Genomic DNA, 27,454 nt, shown 5'->3' on the forward strand with positions numbered 1-27,454 from the left:
AATAAATTCCTCCGTGAGGGTGAGGCCCTGGCACAGGGTGCCCAGAGAAGCTGTGGCTGCCCCTGGATCCCTGGCAGTGCCCAAGGCCAGCTTGGATGGGGCTTGGAACAACCTGGGACAGTGGAAGATGTTCCTGCCCATGGCAGGGGGTGGGATTTTATTTAATCTCTCAGGGGGATATTTCCCAAAACCGTGAGGGTCCCACAGCTCAGTCCAGGTCTGGCAGAGCTCCTGGCTCCCCCTGCACAGCCCCAGGATGTGCTGTGCCCCCCAGGGTATCCCCACATTCCTCATTTACCTCCTCCCAGTTCCCTGTGGATCACCAGACCCTGCCAGTGAACCTCCCTGGCACCAAGGGGAACTTCCCACGGCTCAGCTTCAACAATCACAGGCTCCAATCCACCAACAGCAGGGCAGAACTGCCACCACCACATCCACACTGGCTCCGCACCATTCCCAATCCCAGACTCCCAAACAAACAGCAGTCCTTAGGAAATCCAGCTCATTCATGGGGAAAAGGTGACTTTTCAAGGTAACTTGAAAAATATGGGAGCTTTGAACGTGAGGGGTTCACAAATCCTGCTGGTTCCCTGAAATGCAGCTTGCAGGGTGTGCCAGAGTGCCAAAGCCAGAGCTCGAGGTGGGCCCAGCCCCTTCCCCACAGTTCCATGAAAAGCAGCAGAAGGGGCAGAGCTGCACCCTCAGCCCAGAGGCAACACAAACCTCAGCAAAATCTTTGGCGTGGGCGAGGGGAAGCCAAAAGATAAATCCTTATCCAGAGTCTCTTCCTCTGCAGAGCGGGCAAATCCTCCTCACTCCTCTGGAGAGGAAGAGGAAAAGGAAATGTGGGATGGGGGAGCAGCTCTGCGAGGTCAGCAGAAAGCTCAACCACAGGCACAGCTCTGCTCACCACGGGCTGGGGCAGCTCAGGCTGCCCTGGTTCACACAGCCACCAGAACCCAGCAGAATGCACCAGAATCCACCAGAACCCACCAGAACTCATCAGAACCCAGCAAAATCCACTAGAATCCACCAGAATCCAGCTCCTCTGGAAGAGATCAGGGTGCCCACAGCTTCCAGCCTGAGCCATTCCCACACCTTCCACACAGTGAGCAGATTTAGCTGAAAAGGTGCAATTCCAAGAGGCAGGAGTAGAGTCGGAGTCCCAGAGTGGTTTGGGTTGGGAGGGACCTTAAAGCCCATTCCAACCCCAACACCTCCCACCATCCCAGGCTGCTCCAAGCCCTGCCCAGCCCTGGGCACCTCCAGGGATCCAGGGGCAGCCCCAGCTCCTCCAGGGATGCTGGAGCCTTACAGGGGCAGCAGCTTCCCCCAGCACCCCCAAAGCAGAGACTTTTCTCCCCAAAACCGCCTTTCCCACCGTCACATCTCCAGCATTAATTAGTGATCATTGATTAGTGATCAGCCTGATTGGCAGCAAACGAAGCAGGGAAGCTGGAGGGGCTCTGGAGAGGCAGCTCCTGCTGGTGCCTGCTAATGAAGTGCCCTTCAATTAAAGCAGCCGGGATTAGAGGCCTGGATCTCTTCCAGGCTGGAAGCAGAGGCTCTGCCATGTGATCCGTGCCACCGAGCAGAGGCTGAGCTACAAAAGTGGGAAGTGAGAACTCCCAGGTCCTGTCCCAGCTCCCCAACCCTCCTTCCACTGGCACCTTCCCCAGATTCCTGCCTGGACACAAATCCAGAGCCTCCAGAGAGGCCCTGCTGCCTCCACGGGGCTGTTCCAGTGGTTCAAAGAAGGAATCCCGGCACCTGCAACACAACAAATCTCCGTTTTTATTGAGTCAGTAAGGTCTCAGCTGAGCCTGATTTCAGGGAGCCACACAAACCCTCCTCTCTCCCAGCCTCATTCCTGGGAAAAGTCCAAGGAATCCACAGCATCCCTCAATCCTCCTGCCACAAACCTTCCAGCAGCTCACCCCAAACCCTTCAGCATCCTGCAAACCACCCAGCAGGGCCTGGCTGGGGATGGGAGGACAAACAGCACGCAGAAGCCTGGACAAAGCAACACAGCTGGAATAGAAGCAATACAATTTTAATTCTGACCAGTCACCTCCAAACCCCTCGTCTTTCCACTGTTCTGATGGCATCGTTTAAATATCACATCTGTGACACTGCTGGGGGGGGGGAGAAAAAAAAATGACACAAAGATACAGACATTATGATACAATAGTACAAATGATAAATTATTTATACAGTAAATAATGGCAATAGTCAGCACAAATCCAGAAAAAGCAGCTGGCTCCCGGGGTTATGAGCAGTTGGGGAAATATTGGAACACTTGGAGAGGAAGAGTTGAGAGATTCTGCTGGGAAAGGAAATCTCCTCTTTCTCCCCACCTGTGCAACATTCAGGCACAGAGCACACCTGGAGCTGGAGCAGCAAAGGGGCACAAGGGGAACAAGAGCAGTCTTGGCTATGGGACTTCCCAAAACCTGCAAACACCACAACCCAGCAGGGCTTCCCTTCCCTGCCCCTCCAGAGCATGAAACTGAATAAATAACTGAGCTTATTTAGGGGCAAATTATGCCAAGGAGTGTGTGTGTGTTAACTTTTTTTTTTCCTTTTTTTTAATAAGATATTTAACACTTTTCTCTTTGGTCAATTTGACCAGTAAGGCTATTTGGGGATTCTAAGGTTTTAAAAATAAAAAAAAGAAAAAAAAAAAGCACTTTGAATATTTGCAAAGTGAGAAAAAGAAGGAGAAGAGGGGAAAATGGAGAAATGGGGCAGAGGGGATGTGACAGGGCACACAAATATCCCCCAGAAATGTGGGAGGGCCAGGAGGGAGGGAAGATTATCCTGGAGAGCAGGAAAATCATCACAAAATGAGCTGGACCATTCAGCACCCCCTGCCAGGACAGTGACCCCCCTGTGTCACTCCTGGGGACACAGCCCAGCCCAGGAACATTTCCCAAACCAACATTTTCTCCTCCTAAACTCAGCTCCTGCCACAAACCCTGTGCCAGGCCAGGATCTGAGCCTGGTTAGTCTCAGCCTAAATATTTCCAGCCCCAGAATTTGGGCTGTGGTTCCTCAGGGAGCTTCCTTGGGGTTTTTGTTGTGCCATAAATGTGTTTATTTCATATAAAAGGGGTAAAGTTCTGGGGCAGTGACTTGGAGGAAAAGCAACGATTTGCCATTCAACAGCTTCATTAAGCCAGGGCTCCCTCCCAGAGCAAATTTACAGTGACAGCTCCGACTGCAGATTATTTCAGCACTTTCAATATTTCTTATCAACCTCATCTTGCCTCTGAAAAGTTCCCCAGGACGTGGCCAGGACTCTTGGCTGGACAGACAGTGCCCCATCCCTGCAGTTCAGGGGACAGAGGGACAAACCCCGAGTGACCTTGATTCCAGAGCTGCTCAAATCCAACTGGAAAACAAGCCAGGAGGAATCTTGTCACAGACCAGCTGGAAAAAAGCACTTTCTGCAAGTGCACAAGAATCACACCCTTCCTGCTCTACACTTCTCAATAGCTTCAACAACAACACAAAAAAATCCTTTTTCTTTGCTCTGCAAGGCAACATGAATGGGGTTTGCTTTTGTTTTTGAAGACAGGCTGGGTGTGGACAGCAATCCTCTATAAAAACAAGGATTGGGAATGCTCCTTGCCAGTTCCAGAGGATCCCAGATCTGCACAGGAACATCCACAAACTGAGCATTCCACCCTCTACCAGAACTACCCTGACCTGCACAGCTCCAGTCTGGGGCTGGGTCCCTAAATCTGATCATCCTGCAGCCTCCCCTTCCCACCAGGAGTGGATCCCAGTCCCTCCATGGGATCCAATCCTCTCCCTCCATGGCATCCGCTCCCTCCATGGGATCCTCTCCCTCCATGGGATCCTCTCCCTCCATGGGATCCTCTCCCTCCATGGGATCCTCTCCCTCCATGGCATCCTCTCCCTCCATGGGATCCAGCCCCTCTCCAGCCCCACAGGGAATTGTTCCACCTCAACACAACTCTGGCAAATTCTGGTTTTTCCCCCACCTCTTAAATTAAGGAAAGGCCACCAAGTCCGTTCAGAGGTGCCCTGCAGGCAGGAAAATTCCTTTTCCGTGGATTTTTGGGAGAGGCTGGAGCTCCAGCAGAACCCCTGAGCGTGGTGAGGAGTCCAGGCATGAAAATTCATTTTAAAGGGATAACTCAGCTGCAGTCATCCAACGGAGTGCACCTTCCAGCAGGAAAAATCAGTGCATAAAACCAAACAAGTTCTGGTTGTACATCAGGATTTTGAACAGCTCCACAAGTTTGACAAGGAAAATAAAACCAAAGAGCCTCTCTTGGGATCTTCATCAAGGCTAAAAGTCTGTCCAGGCTGGGGATTGGGAAATGGGAACAAACCAAGGGAAAGGCGACTTTAGTGTTTTTTCTTTTTAATGTAGTCTTAAATCATGTTATGCTCAAATTCAATTAATCTAAAAATAATTAGTCACGAGGATTTGTTTTTGATTTGCATTATGAATACTTCATTTAAAAGTAAATATTTTAGTGTTAATCTTCCCTTTTAAACTCTCTTTACAGAAACAAAGAGCGAAAACCATAAATAAGAGGGCATTAAAACCATAAAAATGACATTTGCCAATATCTTAATTTTTCAGCCAGACTTGATAAATCTATCAAAACCAGACAGTTAAATAAGAACCACATTATAAAAATTAGCAAAAAAAGGACTATTAGGTAACTCTGCAAACTCAAAATATGAAACTGTACTAAACAAAATATGTGCAAAAGTATACAAGAGTAACTGCATATAGCAAGGTTAAGCCTGAATTAGTTTTAAAGCTTGCCCCGGTGAAACTGAATTCAAAGTTGTCCCACTGTATCTCCTTTTTTTTGTTGTTTTTTTTTGCTTTTCTTTGTTTTTTTCCTTTTTTTTTTCTTTCAACTCACATTGTAAGTCAAATAAAAACAAAATACACATGAAAAAACTTCCAAACGAAGCTGGTACTGGACAAGCACAGAGCAGGACACTCACTCAGCACGAGTGCAGCCACTCACAGAGAGTTCCAGGAGTCCTTAGAGTAGTGTAGGAATTCAACACTGCACACGACAGCACAACTCGAGCATGGTCTTGGGTGTTTTGTCTGGGGTTTTGTGTTCTTTGCCTTTCGAGACAAGCTTGCTGTTGTCAGTCACACCTCAGAGATACCAAAGCAGTGCGAGTTTGCAATGTTTAATGCATAAAAACCAAGCCCCCCTGGGCCCTCCGGGTCGGTCTCTTCTAAGAGTAAGGACTATGGGTGAACCAACAGTCTAGAACTGTGTGGAGTTATGTGCAAAACATTCACTAGCACTCGCAATCTCAGGTCTATCTTACGGGCAGAGGAAGTGACAGATGCAGGGCAAGAGTAACTTCAGGAATCCAGCACATGATCTGACATCTACAAAATAGCCAAGGGAGTTTTCCGGTGGCAGGTTCTCCTCCCTAGAAAGTGTGTTTGAAATGATTAACAAAGTAACAAAAATGGGCAGAATCTAACTTTGGTGAAAAGTCTGAACATTTCACATGATGCTCAACAAGCCAAAGTAAGGTACCATCTGTAGCAAAGACTAGATTTAGATTAACTGGTAAGTAGAGACAACTCTTCAAAGATCATAACTGTAAACTGCAAATCTACTTCCAAGTCTCTCACACACCGTTCAGTCCACACAGGCCACGTGCGTTTCGCTGGAAAGACTTCAGCCTGGAAACACTAAGAAAAGAAAAGTTCCTTTAATTGGGTCTTTATAGGAGGAAAGGGTTAGTTGTATTTGCAGCCTGGGAGGCTGCTGGCGGCATTGCTGTACTGTGCAGAGCTTGGGGCATTGATCCTGCAATGCTCAGCCCCTGGCCCATCCTGATGGTGCCCATGGCCGGCAGCGGCGCCATGCCCACGGGCACGGGGGCCATGGAAGACAGAGGTATTGGCTCCATGCTCATCGGGGGCACGGCGCTGAACGAGGGGCTGCTGCCCATCACGGGACTGGCTCTCATCTGGTTCAGGGTCAGAGGCTGAGGCTGGTTCACCTGGAAGGGGTTGACTGGAGTCGCTGCCGTAGCGGCGCCTGCGGGGCAGAGAAGGGACAGTGAGGCACTCTTGTCTTGACGACCCTGCTGTGAGGTCACGAGGTTTGACTCCATTTTCATCAGAAGGTTGGTTTATTATGTTATCTATTATATTAAAATACTACATTAAAACTGTACTAAAGAACAGAGAGAGAAGAAGATCAGAAGGCTACAAAGACAAGAATCGAATAGGAATCAATAACAAAATCCTGTGACTGCTCACAGCCTTGGCACAGGGGGCTGTGATTGGTCACTGACTGAAAACAATCCACATGGACCAATGGAAGATGCACCTGTGGCACTCCACAGCAGCACACAGTTATTGTTTACATTTCTTTCCTGAGGCTCTCAGCTCCTCAGGACAGGAAAAATCCTAGCAGAGGATTTTTCTTAAGATATCATAGCTACAAGGCACTGCCACCAGCACCAGGGGCTGCACTCATCTCTCCTGGCAAAGAACACTCCCTGTGTGCATCCCCATGCCCAAAACACCCCCTGGAGCACCTGATCCCCAGCAGAGCACAGTGTGTTCCCAGTGCCTCCAGCATCCCTTCACTGACCAACAGCTCCCAGCTCCAACAGCCCCGGCTGCAGTCACAGGTTCCAAATTTGGCTCCCTGCAAAAGCCCTAACCACGACATCCACATCACTGATTTAATGTTTATATGCTGCTAGCAGACTCTCTGTGCTCCTTTACTGCAGAGAGTGAGTTCACATCAGATACTGGGAAGAAATCCTTCCCTGTGAAGGTGGGCAGGCCCTGGCACACATTCCCAGAGAAGCTGTGGCTGCCCCTGGATCCCTGGCAGTGCCCAAGGCCAGGCTGGGCAGGGCTTGGAGCCACCTGGGACAGTGGGAAGTGTCCCTGCCATGGCAGGGATGGTTTTTAAGGTCCCTTCCAAGCCATCCTGGGACTCTGTGATTTGTGTGCTTGCTCCAAGCTCCCAGCAGCCACCTCCATTTTCGTGTTCCTGGCACCGAGCTGGGACAAGAATTCCCAAAGTAAACAACTTGTTTCCGAATTACAGCGGTGCTCGAAAAAGCAGAGCACAACTTTCCCAGCCTCTGAGGTTCCCTGGACTGCTGCCAGCCCTGCAAATTCCTTTTAGTGTACAAGCCCAGGATTATTTGGATGGCCCAGTGACCCCTCACAAACTTTTTGTAGTACCCGGGAAGGGCAGATCCACAGATTTCCTCTCTCTCCCTGCTCACTGCCAAGGCTGCTCAGAATCACTCACTGCTTTTTCCTACTCAGGGATTTTAATAAATTGACTTTTTCTTCTACTGGAAGAGTGATGAAAATAAATACTGAAAGAGCATTTCCAAGTTTCACCCTAAGAACAACACAGGAAAACGTCAGTGCAAATTCAGCTTTTAAAAAACACATCTGCCACATGTTTGGTGTCACCATTTCAGTCTGCTCCAAGCAAGGGCTCACTTCTAACAGGCCCAGCTTGCAGGAGAACTGCAACAGCCAATTTTTTTTTTTCCAAGATACACGTAGAATGTGTTTTCAGATCAAAACTGGCTCTCTGTGGCAGCCTCAGACAGACTAACCAGCAGCTCACTGAATTACCCTGCAGAATTTGCCTTCTGGGACCTCTGGCTGCAGTCAGAGATCTCCTGTGCCTGCTGCAGCTCCAGGAAAATGGCAACTCCAACCTCCTTCCACAGGAAACTCTTATCTGTTATACCTTCCCAAGGCAATCTTACCTGTTTTGATAAAATCCAGCTGAATTCAGCCATTTTTAACAACCCCAAACCTTCTAACACAGATAATTCTGAGTGAGGGGAACTGCTGGATTGAAGTTCAGCTGCACACCAAGAGCAGAGACTTTGTGTTTTCAGGGACTGTCACTGTGCTGGGGGAGCCCAGGACACCTCCCTGACATCCTCCTGCTCTTGCTCATGATCTGCTGGCTGAAGTAACCAACAAAACCAAGCCCAGATCACCCATGTTTAACCCCACCAGCACCGAGCTGTGCAGGGCTTCCCTGCAGGAAGGGAAAGCTCCAACAGAAACGTGAATGACTGTGCAGAAACCAACCTGGTGCCAAGAATGGGTTCAGAGAAGTAACAGGTTGTGGTGGCTTGGACACCAGGGAATCCAGGTTCACCAGGGCAGCGTTGGGGCCCAGGAAGGACTCCGGGGTTTTGCGGGCCGTGCTCTGCTTGCCTGATGTCCCACTCGAGTGCTGGGACTCAAAGAGATCAGGACTCGTGGTACCACTGTGCTGAGAGGGCAGAGTGGAACCTGATTCAGCTGCAAGAACACAAAGGGACAAACAGAACTGCTGGTTAATCACAGAGCTGGCAGAGAGAAGCCTGAGGGGTGTGAAAGCAGAGATGCTTTATGCTAAGTTGTGTTAGTCAAGGCTCAGTGTTCCAGGCTGTTACACCCTCTCAGCATGCAAGCAGGTCAATGTCCTTTAGCAGAGCATGAGGAAGCTACAGTCAGAGTTGCAGTGCTCTACTGGTGGAATTCCCACAGCTTTGCTGCTCCAGGTGGGACTCACAGGCTGCAAGGAACAGAAACTCCAAAGCCTTGGCTCGTGCCCTGGCCCTACACACTGCTGTCCCTTCCTAGCTGGATTCCACCCAGGGCTGAGCCTCAAAAAGCCCAGCTGTGCTCCAGGCACAACCACCCTGAGAGCACTGACAGGGTCTGGCAATTTTGATTTACTGACCATTGACCACAGAAAAAAATAAATTAAGAGTATTCACAGAAGGTATTTTCTCATCTTCCTATGGAATTCACACATTTGAGAAATTCAGTCAGCGTGGTTCTGGTTGAGTCTCTGAGCATAAGCCCTGCTCCAAACATGCTGGACACTGGAAATTAGGAAGTCCAACAAATTTCTGGGTCAATGCAGCAAAAGGTCACACGGTGCAATTCCATGGATTACAAAAGGCCCATTCCCCACGAGTTCATGCACAGGCCAAAATGGGAACAAGGAGCTTTTACTGCTGCATCATCACTTCCTTCCCTTTGTGAAAACTGCTTTTTTTGTTCAGTAAAATTTAAGAACAGAGACATTTGTTGCCGTGACTCTCACCCAACCTGTCCACATGCTAAGAACTTGATTCGTACCTGGCTTTTTGGAAGTTCGAAGTGTGTCAAATTCAGAAAAATCATCTTTAACTGTACCATTCAAATTACTGAAGAGGTCAAAAGATGTACTTCCTGTTCAAAACAACAAGACAGCCCTGTCATTAACACATCTTGGGTTGCATCACACAGCTGATCCTCCTGGAAGCAATTCCTGACCCATTCCTGTTCCCAAGAAGCCACCACAGGCTGGGAGTGCTCCTAACTCTCAGCTGGGAGGAGAATGTCAAGGAATTGTCCTTTCTGAAGCATGGAACAACTAAATCAGAACAACTAAATTTGCTTTTGGATCAGTGTAGGGCACACCTGAGCACGCTGGGGTTTGGTTGATTGGGTGTCTGCATTAGAGACAAGCAGATCTTGCTGTGGAAGGAGAGGACAGAAATGGATTTACAGCCTCTACTGTCAGGTGTTAATCAAGGGAAACACCACCAGTGATGATTTCATTTCTGCTTCCCAAGTGGAAAGGAGGAGGAATGCCAGAGCAGAGGTGTGGAGATGGCAAAGCCCCGTTAGCTGAAGCACCAGCACTCACCCAGAGCTTGCAATCAATGGAACATCACCATTCCCAATGTGGACACACTCTTACCTCAGACTGGAGCACAAAAACACCTAAGTGATCAGCAAGCACACTCCTGAACAGCTTTAATTTTAATTAGCTGAAATGTTTTCTCAGTTTACCTTAGCCACCTTCAGGACATTTCAAGCAAGAAGAGCACAAGATGACAAACCCCAAGAGAAGGTGAAAATTGAATATAAAACCAATATTTATCAAGAACAAAGAGCCACCACAGCTCGAGGCTCATTTCACAATGCTCCAGTTATTGCCCTTTGCCCAGGAAAAGCTGCTTAGAGAAGTTTTTGCGGCACTCAGATTCCTTTGTCTGTTGTGTACAGGGATGAATGACAAACAGAAAATGCATTTTGGATGCTTTCAGCCACGGTGCCAATATGAAAATGCCAGGTATTAAACTCATCAAGGTTGTATTAGCTACAGAGCATGAAGAGACAATTACAGCAGCACATTCTGCGTCTTTACCAGAGCTCAGGGAGGGTTTCACACCCTCAGTCTGAAGGAACAAACCTTCATTTGCACCTCTAAAAGTCTCCTCCGAGCTGCTCAAGCTGTCAATCTACATCTGCAGAGACATCCATCTGCAGAGCTATTTATCACGAGGAAAGGTGAAATTAGAGTATCATTCCTTGCCAGAAATTAAGTCCTTGTCTAATTAAAGCTAAAACCCAAGAGCAGCAGCAGTCCCAAGTGCTCAGCAGGGAGCCACAAATACCAGGAGGAGACTTGGAAGGGACAGAGCACAAAGCAGCACCTCGAAATCAGAGCTGTAAGTCTGAATAATTACATTTAAGTTTCTTCTTCCCGCTGGTTATTACAGGTCCCTTTTATTTTGAAGACCAATTCTGCCAATTGTCCAGCTTCTCTGAACCACACAATGCAAGAAAACCATTTGGACTTCTCCTCATTACTCAAATAAGATGGATATGGGATGAGAATATTGCTCACCAGAAGTAGAGAGAGGTTTGTTTGCAGGTGCTGATCCCCAAGGATCAGAAGATTTTGCTGCAGTAGAAGATGGCTGAGCAGGAGCCCAAGGGTCCACATTTTTGGCCAGAGGCTGAGCTGTGGATCCTGCTGGTGCTGCCCAAGGGTCAACAGAAGCAGCTGGTTTGGCACCTGCAAGAAGAAGCAGCAGGAAGAGAAGTCAGCAGCTTCCCTTTGGAAAGCTTTCCTTGGAGACTGACCCCTCCAGGAGCCTTTCCCTGGGGACTGACCCCTCCCAGGAGCCTTTCCTCCCAATTAACACCGAGCATTAATAGGAGCAGCAGCTCAGCACCAGCCACTCCCAGCATTTGTCACACTGTGACCAACAACAGCACCAGGAAATTCTGGGCAAGGCAGAGGAATAAACAATTCCCCTCTTTGAACCTGGAAACAAATACCTGCAGTTCCAACAAGAAAATAAACGTGCCTTTGTTGCTGACATTGGCACCAAAAGTGACAATCCCTGGCTGGAGGTGACCTAAATCACAGGGTCTATTTATGAACTCAGGGGAAAGAGAGTTTATAAAAAGCCCAAAGGTAAAAGGTGTGAGATACACAATATTAACCCTTGGACAAAGGAGTCTGTAAGATTCAGAGGGAATGCTGGAAACTTCATTTCCAACTCTTTTAACCACACTGCTGTTTTATAAAAATATAATCAGCTCCCCTGAGCCAGCTGTGCTTTTTTATTCCCATTTCTAAGCACTCCTGACACACATCTAAGCTGCCCACTGATACCCCTTTATTATTTTTAACCCAATGCCTGTATTTCAAGGTTCTCATTTTTCCTGGAAGATGCTGACAACTCTTCATTCCTACAAATTCCATCACCAAAGGTTTCATTCCCAAATGAGGATTTTATAACCCAAGAGAGCAGGACAGAATCACCCACATGCAACAGCTCTTACCTTCAATATCCTGCAGGTCTCAAATTACAACTGAAATTTATTTTAGCTTTTAAAACTCCATTCAACTCCCCTGGCATCCTAATTTTCCTGTAAATCAGGAATGCTGCACACAGTGGCACAAATTCCAGCTGGAATTTTGGGTTTTGTTCCATCAGCAGCCACGTGGTCGCTACAGCTCCGGAGCAGGAAATGCCAAAACTCTCCAAGGAAGCCCCACTATTCCCACACCAGTACTCCCATTTCCTTTATCTGCCCCCAGTGCTGAGCTAGGAGCAGTGCCACACTAATGACAGCATTTCCCATCACCAGCAGCTTCCCAAAATGTCCTTCCTTCCCTAAAAGGAGCATTCAAAATGAGAAAACTCAGGAAAATCCCTTCCCAGTGCTTCCATCAGCTCCACTGCAACACCACAGCACTGGCAGGATTTGGGAAATGCAGATTCATGAGTCATTTTTTTACCAGCAAATTCATAAACTTGAGACTGTTCCTGGGAGAATCCAGCAGGCTGGAAGCAGGGATTGTGCTGTGGTGAAAGAAAGCTGGGAAGCACTGAGGAGATGCTACAGCTGGAACTGGTACAAGGAAAATCCTGTCAGAGGGTGACACATCAGCCTGGAGATTTGAGGAAAGTGGATTTTGGTTGCTTTTAGCCATGGAAAAAGGAACTGAATGGCCTCAGGGCCCAAAATCTGGGCTTTTTCTCAGTTCCTATCACCAAAACAAAGCAGGTGACACTAGGAATGATGACCTGGCAGTCGCACACACAGAAAAAATGCTTTAAAAATGCAACTGGCATTGGTGTGTGCTTGGAAATGAGGAATTTAGTGAAATGAATGAAAATGGACTCACACACGAGTACAACAGTGAGGAACGCTGAAATGCTCAAGGTTAAAAAGCAAAACCTTTGAAATCCCAGTGCTCCTGGCAGTTTGCTCTCACCAAATGATTGCCAGGGGTCGGAGGCAGGGGCTGCAGCCGAGGATCCTCCCCAGGGATCCGTGGGGTTGGCAGCAGCAGCAGGAGGTCCCCAGGGCTCGCTTTTGGGGGGGGCTGGTGCCGAGGAGGGCAGGGCATCCATCAGGTCCAACAGGGTGGTGTGCTGAGGGCAGGAAGAAACTGAGCTTTACTCAAGAGCCTTGCCAGGCTGAAGTCCAAACCCGTGAGAGTGAAGAAGCAATTATTATTATTATTATTATTATTATTATTATTATTATTATTATTATTATTATTATTATTTTTCCTTTTACACGCCTGCATTGACTAGTTCCAAATTTAACCCACATGGAAGAAGCTTTAAGCTACACGACAAAGCAAACCCAAAAGCATAAAAGAGCTCAGTATTAAGCTAAGTTTGTGTTACTGTATTTCAGCTTTTGGCAGCGTAACCGGGAATTTCTTAGGCGAAGGCACTACCTCCTTCTTTTTGGGAATTTTAATTGTGTCTCTGCGACTCTCCTCCAGAGCCATCTGTAATCTCAGATCGTCCCCGCGTCTGAGGCGCTCCTCCTGCAAAGGAAACCAACACTGGTGATATAAAGCACGGGGCTGCTCGGAGCTGCTGCTCCCTGCAGGGCTCCACAGGGCTGCAATTCCCACAAGCACAAACAAGGAAAGGAGTTTTCCTGGGATTCCTGCCTCAGGAGCACCCCAACCCTGCTGTGCTCACAGGCTTGGTCAGGATTTACCCTGGTGGTGTTTTATTCTTTCCAAAATTAATTTAGGAACAGCACAGAACTTCAAGTGAACGAGCTGTTTTTAAAGTGGCATCGTGGTTTTTCAGCATTCAGATCAGCACTGAGGGTTGTAGGGAACTCAACTGAAATTTCCCTTGATTTGTTCACTCCCCTCCACGCTGGTGCAAGATCCACCAAGGGAATCAAGTCTTGCCAACTCCAGGTATAATGTGGAGGTTTAAACACCTGTAACTGCAATGTTTATGCCACATCAACTCCTTTAAACACCTCTGCTTGCACCACGTCTCTCAGAAGCTGACTGATCCCCCAGCTTGGCATTTCTGAAGCTATTTCAAATGTTTAGATTCTGATTTATATTTTAGTTCCCTTTATTGCTCAATAATGATCGAGTTTACTGGGTGACAGTTTCCCCTTCCAAGCACTCGTGCTTAACACAGAGCTGTAAACTAAATTGTTACAGGAATCTCTAAAATATTCCAGGCACTCAGCACGGCTGACGTGAATTTTCACTCAGAGCTGAGATCTGACTTTGTTATGTATGAAAATGCAGTCGTTTATCCAAATTTACTCCAAATTCAGAAGGAAGCTCCTAAGGATCAGCACAGCAGCATAACCCAGGTGACAGATCAGGAGTCAATTCCTTTACACCTTTTTTGATATATTCTGATATTTTGATATATTCTGGTACTTTGTGTCAGGTCACCCCCCTGTTGCAGGAACTGCCACCAATGAGCAGACTGTTCCAAACTGCACTGCAATCACAACTCCCTGAATTAATGAAGATTTCAGCAGCAGTCATGCCTGCAGCCCCTCCTAGCTGAAAACATCTCCAGTGATGTGATGATTAACATCCTCCCACACAAAGTCTTCTCTCAAAGTGGCTGTCGTCTTCCACTAGTCTCAACAGCTCGGAGGCTGAAGTTACTTTAAAAAGAGATTTAAAGAATAATAATAATAATAAAAAAAAAACCCACACACAAGGTTCTACCTGGAGCAAAGCCAAGCTGCCAGAAATAAAATAATAAAATAAGGTAAAATAAATGAAATAAAATGAAATAAGATAAAATAAAAGAAATGAAATAAAATGAAATAAAATAAGATTAAATAAAATACATGAAATTAAATGAAATAAGATAAAATAAATGAGATAAAATTAAATGAAATGAGATAAAATTAAATGAAATAAGATAAAATAAAATAAAATGAAAAATAAATTAAGAAAAAATAAGAGAAAGTAAAATAAAATAAAATAAAATATTAAAATAAAAATAAAACAAAAAAAAGAAATCAGGATAAAGTAAGATAAAATAAAATAAAAATAAAATTAAAATAAAATAAGACAAAAGGATATAAATATAGATATAGGTATAGGTATAGATATAAATACAAATGAATACAATAAAATAGAGTAAAATAAATAGAATAAAAATAATAAAAAAATTAAAATAAAATAAAAATAAAATTAAAATAAAATAAGAAAAGAATATAAATATATATATAGGTATAGATATAGACATAAATATAAATGAATAAAATAAAATAGAGTAAAATAAATAAAATAAAAATACAAATAATAAAAAATTAAAATAAAATAAAAATAAAATTAAATAAAAAATAAAAAATAAAAAATAAAAATAAAAATAAAATTAAAATGAAATAAAAATAAAAATAATAAAATAAAATAAAATAAAATAAAATAAAATAAAATAAAATAAAATAAAATAAAATAAAATAAAATAAAATCCAATCCAACCATCCACACCAGGTTGCAATGCACCCTCCAGCACGGGCATTTGGCAAACCTGCACGGGCACCGACCTGCTCCGCCACCTCCCGGCTCATGGCCAGCGCCAGCTGCAGCTGCAGCTCCTCCTCGCCGCTGGTCTGGGGCCGCGCCTGCTCCAGCTCCGAGGACACCCGCGGGGACGTGGCTGTGGGAGACAAAGGCAGGGCTGAGCCAGGGCAGGGGCAGCGCCTGCAGCCCTGTCCTGGTGCAGCTCCTGCAGCCCTGTCCTGGTGCAGCTCCTGCAGCCCTGCCATGGTGCAGCTCCTGCAGCCCTGTCATGGTGCAGCTCCTGCAGCCCTGTCATGGTGCAGCCCTGTCATGGTGCAGCGCCTGCAGCCCTGTCATGGTGCAGCTCCTGCAGCTGGGCCGTGGTGCAGCTCCTGCAGCCCTGCCATGGTGCAGCTCCTGCAGCCCTGCCCTGGTGCAGCTCCTGCAGCCCTGCCCTGGTGCAGCTCCTGCAGCCCTGCCCTGGTGCAGCTCCTGCAGCCCCTGTCATGGTGCAGCTCCTGCAGCCCTGTCATGGTGCAGCTCCTGCAGCCCTGTCATGGTGCAGCTCCTGCAGCCCTGTCATGGTGCAGCTCCTGCAGCCCTGCCGCGGTGCAGCTCCTGCAGCCCTGCCGCGGTGCAGCTCCTGCAGCCCTGCCATGGTGCAGCTCAGCTCTCTTGCACTGCGGGACTGGCAATTTGCACGCAATGGTTTTGCAGTTGATGCTGGATCGGGTGCTTTGTTACCCCTTTCTCCCATCACTTTGTCTTTCCCTCACCTGGAGGTCTGTCCCCTGGGTCACCACTCCTCACCGGTGTCCCACTGCCTGTGCATCTCTCTCTGTCCCCATCCTGGGCTATAAAAGCTCCCTGCCACCAGGGAATGTCCTCTTTTCTCCCATGGGTTTGTCCTCCTGATGTGTGCCACGGAATAAAGGACGTTTCCCACATGGAGGAGAGTGCTTCTCAATCTTTTATCTTCATCTGTGAAGCCTCGTGTGGGCGAGGGTCTACAGCCAGCCAGAGTGGAGCCCAAGAGCCCAGGGAACTCAATTTCCACACCCCGTGGTTGCTCTCAGAGCTGCCTCGGGGTGAAGAGTGAAGCTTCTGCCAAGGGTGAGCACTTAGCTCTGCATGCCAGCCTTGCTGCCTGAAGGGATAAATGTTCCTGGAAAATCCCAGGTTTTTAATAGGGTTGTGATATTAAGAAGTGCCCCCAGCTCATGCTGGAGTGTATCAGAGCTCCTGACTTAAAAATTCATTGTTGAAGGAAACATTTGTGAGTATTTCTTCCATCTCCCAGTGTCAGCAAGGATCTGCTGGGAGTGGGCCAATATCAGGGTAAAACTGGATACCACCCACTTTTCTGTAAAATAATACAGTCTTAATGGGAAGATAAAGAACTATTCTGAACTGCTGAGCAGGCTTGCAGATAAACAAACCAGCTATTCAGGCTCCAAATTTACACAAATCCAGGATCATTCTCTGCTAAGGAAGAGTTTGGTAAATGGGTTGGGGTGTTGGTTGGTTTCTGGGGTTGGTGGGGATTTTTTTGGTAAATGGGTTGGGGTGTTGGTTGGTGGGGGGCTTTTTGGGGGGTATCTCCTCCCCTCCTCTTCAACCCTGACAGGTAAAACATGCAATTTCTCAACACACAAACCATCTTTTAGTGGTGTTTTCACTCCAGGAGCATGTGAAATTCCCATCCCACACCACTAGCAGGTTAGCACTATACAGTGATTAAACAATTTTGTGCTCACTCTCTCTCAGACAATTCTTTAGCATCCAAATCGTTCACACTGAAATTTTACCTCACTTTGGCAATGAAGTTTGTATTTAGTGGCTGGAATAATATTAGTTTGGCAAAATAGATATTGACATTTAATACATTTAATTGAATGTTTCAAACTAGCGTGTCAAGCTCAAAGAAATCAAGTTTTTTCCTACCAGGTCAGCTGGGTATGTGAAAATGAGATTGCCAAATTGGGTTTGAAAACCACTTTTTCATCACTGCTTTAATCCTCCAAACCTTTCCCAGTCTTGTCTGCCTCTCCTGAAGGTTCAGGCCAAAATGACAGCACAAAACAAGTGGAACTTTCTCGTCCAGCAGGCCAGCAGGAAGGGGACTCTCCATAAACAAGGAATGACCTTTCCTTCTTCCCAGCACACCCCGAGGTGCCCTCCCACCCCATCTGCTTCTAAAGACATTAATTAATTAATCACCCACAATGATTCTTCCACCTTGTGCTGATGCTGAAGCTCTCAAGCCAACCTCACTTCAATTAAGATGCTACTCATAGCTCAATTCTATTACTCTTCCACACTTTCTCATATAAAATAATTAAATTTAGCCTGGTTGATGAGTACTTACTGCTCCAACAGTCACTGCCAGGCTCTCCAATGTATTATATTAAAATATGATGATTAAAGCATGTGATAATTCCCAGCCACTCACCTAATACAGGTGATAAATTAGCACTAATTCTAATCATTCTAATCCAAAATGGATGATTTTAAACCAGGATGGAGGTGGAAACACTTTCCTTTGGAGCCCAGAGAATGTTTTCTATTTATCTTTGCCAGAAGAAGATGGAGCAGTTTATGGTTGTTAAACACCTCAGGCTTGCAAATACCAGAGAGAGAAAAATTATTTCAGATAAAGGGGCAAGAATTGATGGTACAAACTGGCCATGAACAGATCTGAGATGCAGGTGGAGAAGAGCAGTTTTGCAGCAGGGATTAGAGAAGGAAAGAGTCCTAAGTGGTTTAAAACCAGAGCCTGGACACAGGGGACACCAGCAGAGTCACCTGAGAACAGATGGCACCTGGAGCAGGAGCAGGGAGGAACCTTCTGCTCTGCTGGGCTTTGAACTGTGGGGGGAAATGGCATTTCCTGCATTTCCTGCATTTCCTGCATCCCAGCTTTCCCATCACTGCATTCCACAACCACCAAGAGCCTGATGGCACAGTGACATTAAAATTAAAATGATGCAAAATGGGTTCAATTCCATGGCTCTTCCTCCCCTTTCCACACTAAGGACTTGCTGAACTCACTGCCCAGTGCATTGCTGCCTGGAAAAGATGGAAAAAGCAGGGATTGGATCTCAGGCCAAGCCTTTCCCTGGCTCTGCACTCCCAGCCAGGCATGGGAAGGGCTGGCTTGGCTTTGGCAGGGAGCTCCAGGAGTTCCCAAGAGCAGCAGCTCTGGGATCCCACACGGACACCAGGGGCTCACACACACACAGGTTACTCCTTCTCACTTCTAGGCTTTCCAGCACTTCATTCTACTTGCTTTCATTAACTCTAAAAGGTATTTCCAGCTCCTTTTAACCTAAAATAAAAGGAGAAAACGTCCATTTGAAGTTCTCAATAAAAAAACAAACTGTAGGAACGTTGCTGTTTTCCATGTAAGCCTCTGCAGTGTTATAAAACCATCCACATTAAAGAGCTGCCAGCACTTTTTTTTAAAGGATTAAAGGAAATTCAAAACACCACTCTTGGGAGTAACATGACAAGTTTTACCTAAGATTCCTGTCCATATGGGCCTCATCCTGCTGGAAGGTCAGAATTCCCAGGATGCAGCAGAAAGGTCACAGCCTTAGGAGCAGGATGGTGCCACACAAAGCATCCCTTGTCCCCAGCACATGACAGCTCACTCAGATGTTTATGTAAGATGGGACTCAACAGATCAATCCTGACCTGCCAAGCCCTGCTTGGCTGGGAATTTGGGGATCCCAGTCCCTCCAGGAGCACATTTGTGGGATGTGTTCCTGCAGGGAGCACAGGGCTGGCTGCCCAAGGAAATCATCTGGAGGCTCAGTTAATCACTAAAGCAGGATTCTGCTGCACCATCTGTGCCTGGCCAGGCTGGGACAGCTCCCAGACACAGCTATTGATGATTTCCTATATTTTGGCTCTATTAAAAGGCCTCTGTAGCTGGTTATAGATCTGGCTGAGTTAAAGTGAAATACAGGACACAGAGAGCAGAGCCTGCATTAATAATAAAAATCAGGCTGTATTTTCATTCAGAATTCTGTGCTTGGGTTTTGGGGCTGTTTTTGTTATTTCTGGGTTTTTTCTTTAGTGTCAGGCTTTCTAATCTGCAGGTGGAATTCTGAAGACCAGAATTCAGCTCTCAGTCACTTTTGCTCAGAATGAAAAGCTGCTTCCTCACTCACACAGTGGAACCTACAAAGGTGGGCAAAACCAAAAATTGCTTGAAAAACTGAAATAATATCAAGGTAAGGACTCAGAATTCAGAGATCCCATCTGTCAGCCTGCCAGTGAACAACCACTCAAATAAAATGGGATAATTTGAAAAAGCCAAATGATGGAAAGGCAAGTGCAAGCTGTTTAATCCAGGAGGAATTGTGTAATCCACCTTTCCCTTGGGACTGAAGGAATCTTTCAGGTACAAGAAGAGAGCTGATAACACTGATGAATGTGACAAGCTGCTCAACCTTCCTGCAGGATTCTGATTGCACTGAGCAGACTGAGAGCTGCTGACATTCACTTAACACTCAACAAATCCTTCAGGTTTGTTTTGTTGGGAGTATTTTCCTTGCAGGTGATCCCAACCCCCGTGTGAATGGACTTGGATAATTCAGTGTCACTACAAAGTCTGGATGCACCAGTGGCACCTCCCACCTTCACTCTCAGCACCAGAAAAATAAATGTATGATGAGAGGATTTAATCAAGCTGTCAAATGACATCTGACAGGAGTCTGCCACATTCCTTCAACACCTCAAACCACGGGAAATCTCCACGCTGTTCAGCCAGATTCACTGCTGGGTGATATTCCCTGACTAAGATGGAAGGGCAGGGATGTGTTCCAACCTGCAGAGATGCAGAACAGATTATTAAAGAAATAATTATTAAATAAAAAGCAAACCCTTTAAAAACAGGAGTGTTCTGAATAGAACAGGCTGCCCAGAGAAGCTGTGGCTGCCACATCCCTGGAATGTTCAAGGCTGGAGCACCCTGGGATGGTGGAAAGTGTCCCATGGCAAGGGGCTGGGACAAGATGAGCTTCAAGGTCCCTTCAAACCCAAATCATTCTGGATTTCATCAATTTCCTATTGTGTCAAACCCAACAAGCAATTCCTCTGAATTATTTTCTACTCCAAGCAAGAGGGGAGACAAAACCAAAACAGATGTGTGAACACAAACTTGCTGAGGCTTCACAAAACTGGTTTTAAGTAACGAGTCAACGTGAATAATCACTGGAAATATTAAACTCCTTAATTCAGCTACAGCAAATTGCTCCAGAATTTTTCCAGGTTCAGGTTAAAGACCTGGCATTTCCCAAGATCCAGAAAAGCCCTTCCCAGTGCAACTTCCAGCATCTCCTCTCTCCAGCAGGCTCTGAGCACAGCGAGCTGAGCTGAGCCCACCTCGGGCAGTGCTGCTGGAATCAGGTCACACCCAGCTCTGTGTGTGTCTCTGAAATTGGGGGTTGTGTCACTGAAATCAGGTTTGTGTCAGTGAAATTGGGGTCTGTGCCACTGAAATTGGGGTTTGTGTCACTGAAATTGGGGTTTGTGTCACTGAAATCGGGGTCTGTGCCACTGAAATCGGGGTCTGTGTCACTGAAATTGGGGTCTGTGTCACTGAAATCGGGGCTTGTGTCACTGAAATTGGGGTCTGTGTCAGTGAAACTGGGGTCTGTGCCACTGAAATTGGGGTCTGTGTCACTGAAATTGGGGTTTGTGTCACTGAAATTTGGGTCTGTGTCAGTGAAACTGGGGTTTGTGTCACTGAAATCGGGGTCTGTGTCACTGAAATCGGGGCATCCATCCCTCCCATCCCATCCCATCCCATCCCATCCCCTCCTGGAGCACAGGGAGAAAGGGAAGGATGTGAGCACAACCCTAAACAACACCTGGACATCCCAGCTTGGGCATAACAGGATTGGATCTCTTAAAAAAAGCGTGGCCTCAGTAAACTTGGTTTTAGAACAGCACCAGCAGCATCCCAGCTCAGGCTTTAGTGTCTAAATTAAGAACATCCTACTTTTCCCTGTGCAGCCATAAATCCAGAATCCTATTTAAGTGGTCACTGGCAGCTGGAGATGAAACAAGGCCAGGAACAAGAGGCTGAAGTTTTCGAAACTGGGTGACAAATGTCAGGCAAAAACCCAATTATTTAGACCCAGAGGCAGATTAGGAGTGAGGGACTACTGCTCCAAAAGATTTTTGATTTCTGTTTTATATCACTTCCTCTCTCCACTAAGTTTGGTTTCAGCATTACACAAGAATATTTCCTTAAGGTGAAATAAAACCTGGTTTGATGCAACTCTACAGAATTGGCACATTTTCCAAAAGAAATAAAAATTATGCATTTTGTCATAGAATATTTAATAGCTCCTACTCTGAGCATTAATTGGTTTGAAGCTGGGAAATAAAACAACTGCTCCCAGTATGTCAGAAATTGCTGACAAGATGGAGGTAGGGAGGAACTTTATTTCTGCTTTTTCCTTTTGAATATCTCTCATGGCTTCAATTTTCAGGTTATGAGACTGGGAAGAAAAAAAAACCCCACAAATACTTTTACAATTCACATTCCATAGTGTGCTCCCTGGAATTATCCAAGCACAGAGATCTTCAGGGCCAACAAAGTCATTAAGGCAAAGCTTCGGAGGAAAGGATTTTATTAAAAACTATCAAGTTGCACCATTTCATTTTGCACAGTTTCTAAAGGATTTTTAGAGATGAAATGAAAATATTCACAAGAAAACAGGGGAAAATATCCTTATTTGCCTGCAGCAGTGAGGGATGATTGGATATCAGTCAAGAGATCCTTTTCCATCTTGAATTCTCTCTCATACACAAGGTATCAATACTGCTTTTATTTTGTCACAAAGGATGAATCTGGGACACAAAACCCAGCAATTCTTTAAGAAAACCCCTCGTGGCTCAACATCAAGCAAAAATCCAATTGTTCCCATGCAAGCCTGCACAGGTTGGGAAGCTGGAGAGGAGTTTGAGCAGAGTTCAGGCAGTGCAGGGCGGCTGATCCAACATTCTCAACAAAGTGACCCAAAAAGGCTTCTCTGATTTAACCAAAACTTCATTTTAGTCCTGAAAGGAGCAGAGCTCCCTCACATCCAGCCCAGTATCCACTGGGGGTTACTGGGGAGCTGTCCTGCAGCAACTACCAACCTCTCAGCTCTTCCTTCTACAGGAAAGCACTAAAAATGAGATTTTATAACCCAACAGACAAGGGGAATGAATTCTGCAACCTCCACCCAGCGTGTGGAGAAGGAGCAAGAGTAAAATGTGCAGATAGCAAAGCACTGAGGGATGAAACATTTCCACATTTCCACATTTCCACATTTCCACATTTGCTGGGTGGTGCTGCCAGAAGGGCTCTGCCACTCTCCCAAACTTGATTTTATTTGCCTGCTAAGCAGGAGTGCTGGACATGCAGCAAAGGGTGGCTGCACATTTTGAAGAGGCAAATCTCTTGCTGTAGATGGCAAATCTAAAAGTCTCTGATCTCTTCTTCAAAGGCTCAGAGGAATGAAAGAGAATTCTGCCAGAATATACAGAGCAGCAACAGCATCTTAGGGATGTTCTAAGGGGAGTATTTCCCAGGAGTGAAGCACAACTTCATTCCTTTTCCAGATTTTTTTTCTGAATCAAGATTTTTTTCAGCACAAAAGAAGGGTATTAGTAATTAAAAATAGATAATTTAAATATATATTTATTTATTTTTTAAATTTATTTTTCTTTTTTATTTATATGTTATATATAAAAATTTAATTTTTTTAAGAACACACAATGGATGCAATCTCTTTCACTTTAAATAATGAAAAGCATCTTTTCCATCAAATTTAGCAGGCACAGGAATAACCCTACATTTATGTAACAGATTAAATGTCTGGATTTTAATGAAACTCCTTCCTCGTTTCCTGGGCTAAAGCTCTTCCCAGTTTCCCAATATCAGAAGGACTTAGCACAGCTGTTCTGGAAGGTGCTGGTTTGCTTTGCTCCACTCAATTAAACCAGACAAAAAACACATTTCAAACTCAAACCAGACAACCTGAGAGCCACCTGGATTTCTGCTGACCCACTGCAAAAAAAGTCCAGGAGAGCTGGAAAAGAGAAAGAACCAAGGGAGAAGAAGGAGGAAAAAAAAAAAAAAAAAAAAAAAAAAGACATTTCTAAAGCTTCTTAGGGGGTGAGAGGAAAAAAAAAATAGCTTAAGGAATCTTTACCTCCAAAGCAATCCTGCCACAGGACACACAGGGAGGAGGCAGCAGGAAATGCACCCCTGGAGCACTGAGGGACAGCCAAACTCCTTCTCCCTTCCAAATTCCTAAAGCAGCCCAGGAACAATTGAGGAACACGCCCTGCATTGCTCAGCCCTGCTGCAGGAATCCTGGGGAGCATTTAGGATTCCAAACAATAGTTCCAGGCATTAATTAAAGTTGGGATTGGTGGAGAAATAATTCTGTGAAACCCAAGGTGTGCTCAGCAAAATTCAGTCACTTATTTCAGCCCAAGTTAAAATCAATATTTCAAGCTATTTCTAAATTAAGAATTTTTGTTGTAGTCAGCAACAATCAATAGATTTGAAAAGGAGAAATGTTGTTATTGTTGAGGTAACAATATATGAGTTTTACTTTAAAAATTCACAGTGCTCAAGCATGGTTATTATAGAAAAAATATAAACACAGAAAAATTATTATTACAGAAAAATTAAGATGTTTGTTATCCTACTGCTAATTAAAAGCTAAGATCAAAAACTGTCATAGCTGGAAACCTCCACTCATATTTTTTGTACCTTCACTCACATTTTTTGTACCTTAACTCACATTTACTCATATTTTTTGTACCTTCACTCACATTTTTTGTACCCTCGATGCTAAAAAAATTTCCTTTAGGAAATAATTTTTTTCTGCTTGTCTCCAAAGCTTTAAACAGAGCTTTTCTCCACCCTGGTTTGATTTTCCTGCTATCTCCTGCTGCAAATGTCAGCAGGGCTGACCCCACTCATGGATTTGTGATTTAAGAAGCACTTTGGGACCCAGGACATGACAAAGTTCAGATTCTTAAAGCTGGGGCTCAATGGTTCCTGCACCCTGGCTCAGTCACAGCCCTCCACACTCTCTAAACATTCATTTAAAGAAAAGATTTCCCTTCAGAATTAGACCACAAGCACTGACATCCCAGCCAAAGCAGCTTTCATCAGATCATTACTTACATTAAGGAGGATTTAGTGCCAGATCAGGCCTCTTCCTGACATGACAGGGAGTCCCACCAAGCAGTGCTGGAAAGAATTTGCTCTTCCCACATCACTGCATTCATTTTTTAAGAATGAAGTATAGTATTTAGTGTTTAGGACAGACACTCACACACCAAATGCAGAGAATCTAAATATTTAAATACACATTTAAAGCACTCCTCCTCCAAGAACTGCTGAGTAAGCAATAAAGGAAATTAAACAGCAGCATTGTTGCCAAAGTCCAATAGGAGCAGCATAAAGTAGCAAAATGATTCAGGAAATATTCTGTATTTCTTATTTACTCTTAATCCAAGCTGGATGGGACTTGGAGCAGCCTGGGACAGTGGAAGTTGTCCCTGAGCATGGCAGGGGGGTGGAATGAGATCAGCTTTCAATTCCCTCCCAACCCAAACCATCCTAGATTCCATCCTGAACAAAAAGAACACATCCTCAAGCACTCCTTTTAAAACCAGAAACAAACAGGAACTCCCCTTCACACCCTCCCCATCACAGCAAACCCTGGAACAGGTTCACGAGAGCAGCCTGGCACTGCTACCTTTGGAACTGACAGCAAACAAGGGCTTTTAAAATCGATTTCCACCACTACACACATCCTCTCCAAAGCAAATATTTACCCAGGCATCTGCAGAGACATCAACAGCACGGAGCAGACCCAGAGATCCCAGAGCCCCTGGCAGGCAGCATTTCCACCCTCCCACCACTCACTCCCAGCCCCGAGAGCATCCACACAAAAGGATTTGGGATGTGGTTGCTGTACTCACAGCCATGGTAGGATGCTGGGGATCCTCCAGACTTCCCATACTCCTGCTCTGAGTAGCTGGTGGACAGGTTGGGCTGGCTGGAGCCTCGGCCAAAGGTGATCTGGTTGCTGCCCACCCCGGTGGCCACCTGAGCCATCCGTTCTTTGGTCTTCAGGGCTTGGGCCCTCTCTGTCTTGAGGCGCTCGTCGTCCTTCAGAAGGGACACCAGCTGCTTGGATTTCTCCCTCACGTTGATGCCCTGGTCCTTCCCATCTCGATCGATGTACTGAAAATCTTTCAACGTCTGGATAGCAAAAATATTCTCTTTACACTGCTGGGCCACCCTCTCAGAGCCAGTTTTAATCAGGTAATCTAAGAGAGTGAGGGCCTTGTAGACGTGTCGCCAGTTCTTGCCGTGGTCATTCAGTCGTTTCCAGATCATGCTCATAATTTCAGAAAAGGCCACAACATTGTAGGTCAGGTCTGCTATTTCAGTCATCAAGGAACTGGAAGGACCCCAGGGGTCATTCGAGGTCGCTTCCCGAACTTTTATTTCGGCCTCTGAGTAATTGTTCACAATGTTCTTCATCTGCCGTCGGATAGACGAAGTCGTCATTTTTATTTCCCTTTTTACCAAGACAGATTCCACAACACAAACAGCAAAGGGCTAAATTTGCTCTTCTAGGAACGTGTCTGAACTGCGAAGGCTCCGGAGCAGTGGCGTGCTTGTGACACGTTCCACTACAATCATTTCCTCTCCTCAAGAGAATGACAGGAGAAAATGAAAATCATGACCTGAGTGAGGAAAGAAAACGGAGCAGGTTAGTTGGCTCTGATTGTTCTGCACAGCCAGCAAGCCACACACACTTGGGAGAAATTTTCCTAGATTAATTTTTTCCTCCTCGAATTTCTTCTGATTTGGAAAATAACTTGTTCTTCTCACGAGTCACATTAAACATTTAAGATTAAAAACCTGAAGTGCTGAGCAAAACAAAAGCAAGAAGACAATCACACTGATACAAAGGCAAAATTTCAAAATCAAACCAGAAACAAAGTCCAACCTGGAGACTTAGTTTCCAATGTAAAGCCTACCTAAAACTTTAAATTACAGAAATTACAAAGCTCAGATGAAACCACATGAGGAATTCCATGTTCAGCAGCCCTCTAACAGCACAAATCTGCATCCAGAGAGAAAGAGCAAATATCCAAAAAATCAACCAAGCCATTTCTGAAACCTTGGGTAGTTTAAAGTTTAAAGTAGTTTAAAGCCCTCTCAGTCTCAGGACAGAGGTCCTGTGGCCCAACACACTCCAACTCAAGGTGACCTTTCATGATAAGCAGATTAGAAGGAATTTTTTTTGTTCCCAAATACATTTACTTTTTTCATTTGACAACACTCAGCAGATCCACACTTTCTGCTCTGTGTCTTTCACACAGCACGGAAGAATTTTTAATTCTGTGAGAATGGAATTGTAAAGCCAAAATGATTGGCAAGAAAAGGCAAGGACAAGCTGTGGAGCTGGAAAGCTGTGTCAGTTCTTTAGTTAAGGTCACTGTTTCAAGTAAACAGAGGCCTATTAAGCTTTGGAATAAATTACTGGAGCAAAGTGGCAGATTGGCCATGCCATGAACACAGAGCAGCCCCGAGGGCCACCAGTGGCACAAACACTGAGCAGGGACTCTGCGACTGAGCTGGCCACGTTCACAGATGCCCATTCCAGATGTCCTTTAATGTTCCTCCAAACACTCCCAGAACCAACCTCGTCCCTCACAGGGACACTGGAGACAAGGAAAGCACCGATTTCAAACCTGACATGGTTATAATTCTTCCAATTACCACAGTGCCATTTCCATGCACAGATGAAACTCCATTTCTTGGGATACACACAGTTCTTCTCACTGTGCATTTCACCTGCCACTTTAGCCCTCAGCAGGTCTCAATCTTTCATCATGCCTTTCAATTCAAGATTAAGCTCAAATTTGACTAATTTGCTTCAATTTAGCCATATTATTTTGGGCCAATCTGCTAAAGGGAGTACTTGCACAAGCACTGATCTCTGGCAGGACACTTGGCTGGGAAGAGTTCTTCCCTCTGAGAACCAACATTTACTCCTAACCCCATTTCCTGTCCTTTAACCCTTTGCAAATCTATGAAAAACATTCTTGCCTTATGAAAGTTTTATTTCTTTCAAGGCCAGGGATGAGAGGCCTCCCCAAAATCCTTTTACAAGTGCCCTACAGGAGCAAGTGCCTCACCCGTGTGTATCTCCCCAAAGACAAGTTCCTTACTTTACAATTTCACAGGCTTTTGCAAAAATCATTTTAATACCTCACATGTAAAAGTCCCTGAA

At 45.4% G+C, this 27,454-nt stretch overlaps 1 protein-coding gene across 3 annotated transcripts in view; it reads right to left on the reverse strand.

Annotated features, from left to right (window-relative positions):
- Positions 1-1,771: 1,771 nt before the first annotated feature.
- The window catches only part of EPN2 (epsin 2), a 37,607-nt gene continuing 11,924 nt past the window's right edge, over positions 1,772-27,454 (reverse strand). For 2 of the 3 annotated variants that reach the window (XM_039731881.1, XM_039731882.1), the window contains exons 2-9: positions 25,125-25,898; positions 15,161-15,273; positions 13,062-13,154; positions 12,588-12,747; positions 10,701-10,871; positions 9,161-9,253; positions 8,117-8,332; positions 1,772-6,068 (exon numbers count right to left, since the gene is read on the reverse strand). In XM_039731881.1, coding sequence (XP_039587815.1) covers positions 5,749-6,068; positions 8,117-8,332; positions 9,161-9,253; positions 10,701-10,871; positions 12,588-12,747; positions 13,062-13,154; positions 15,161-15,273; positions 25,125-25,719 — 1,761 coding nt within the window. In that variant the 5' untranslated portion in view covers positions 25,720-25,898 and the 3' untranslated portion in view covers positions 1,772-5,748. The remainder of the gene's footprint in view (positions 6,069-8,116; positions 8,333-9,160; positions 9,254-10,700; positions 10,872-12,587; positions 12,748-13,061; positions 13,155-15,160; positions 15,274-25,124; positions 25,899-27,454) is intronic. The other variant, XM_039731883.1, reaches the window with a different exon arrangement.

The sequence above is a fragment of the Passer montanus genome, unplaced genomic scaffold, assembly GCF_014805655.1.
Source record: "Passer montanus isolate IOZ18808 unplaced genomic scaffold, ASM1480565v1 scaffold8, whole genome shotgun sequence".
NCBI lineage: Eukaryota > Metazoa > Chordata > Aves > Passeriformes > Passeridae > Passer > Passer montanus.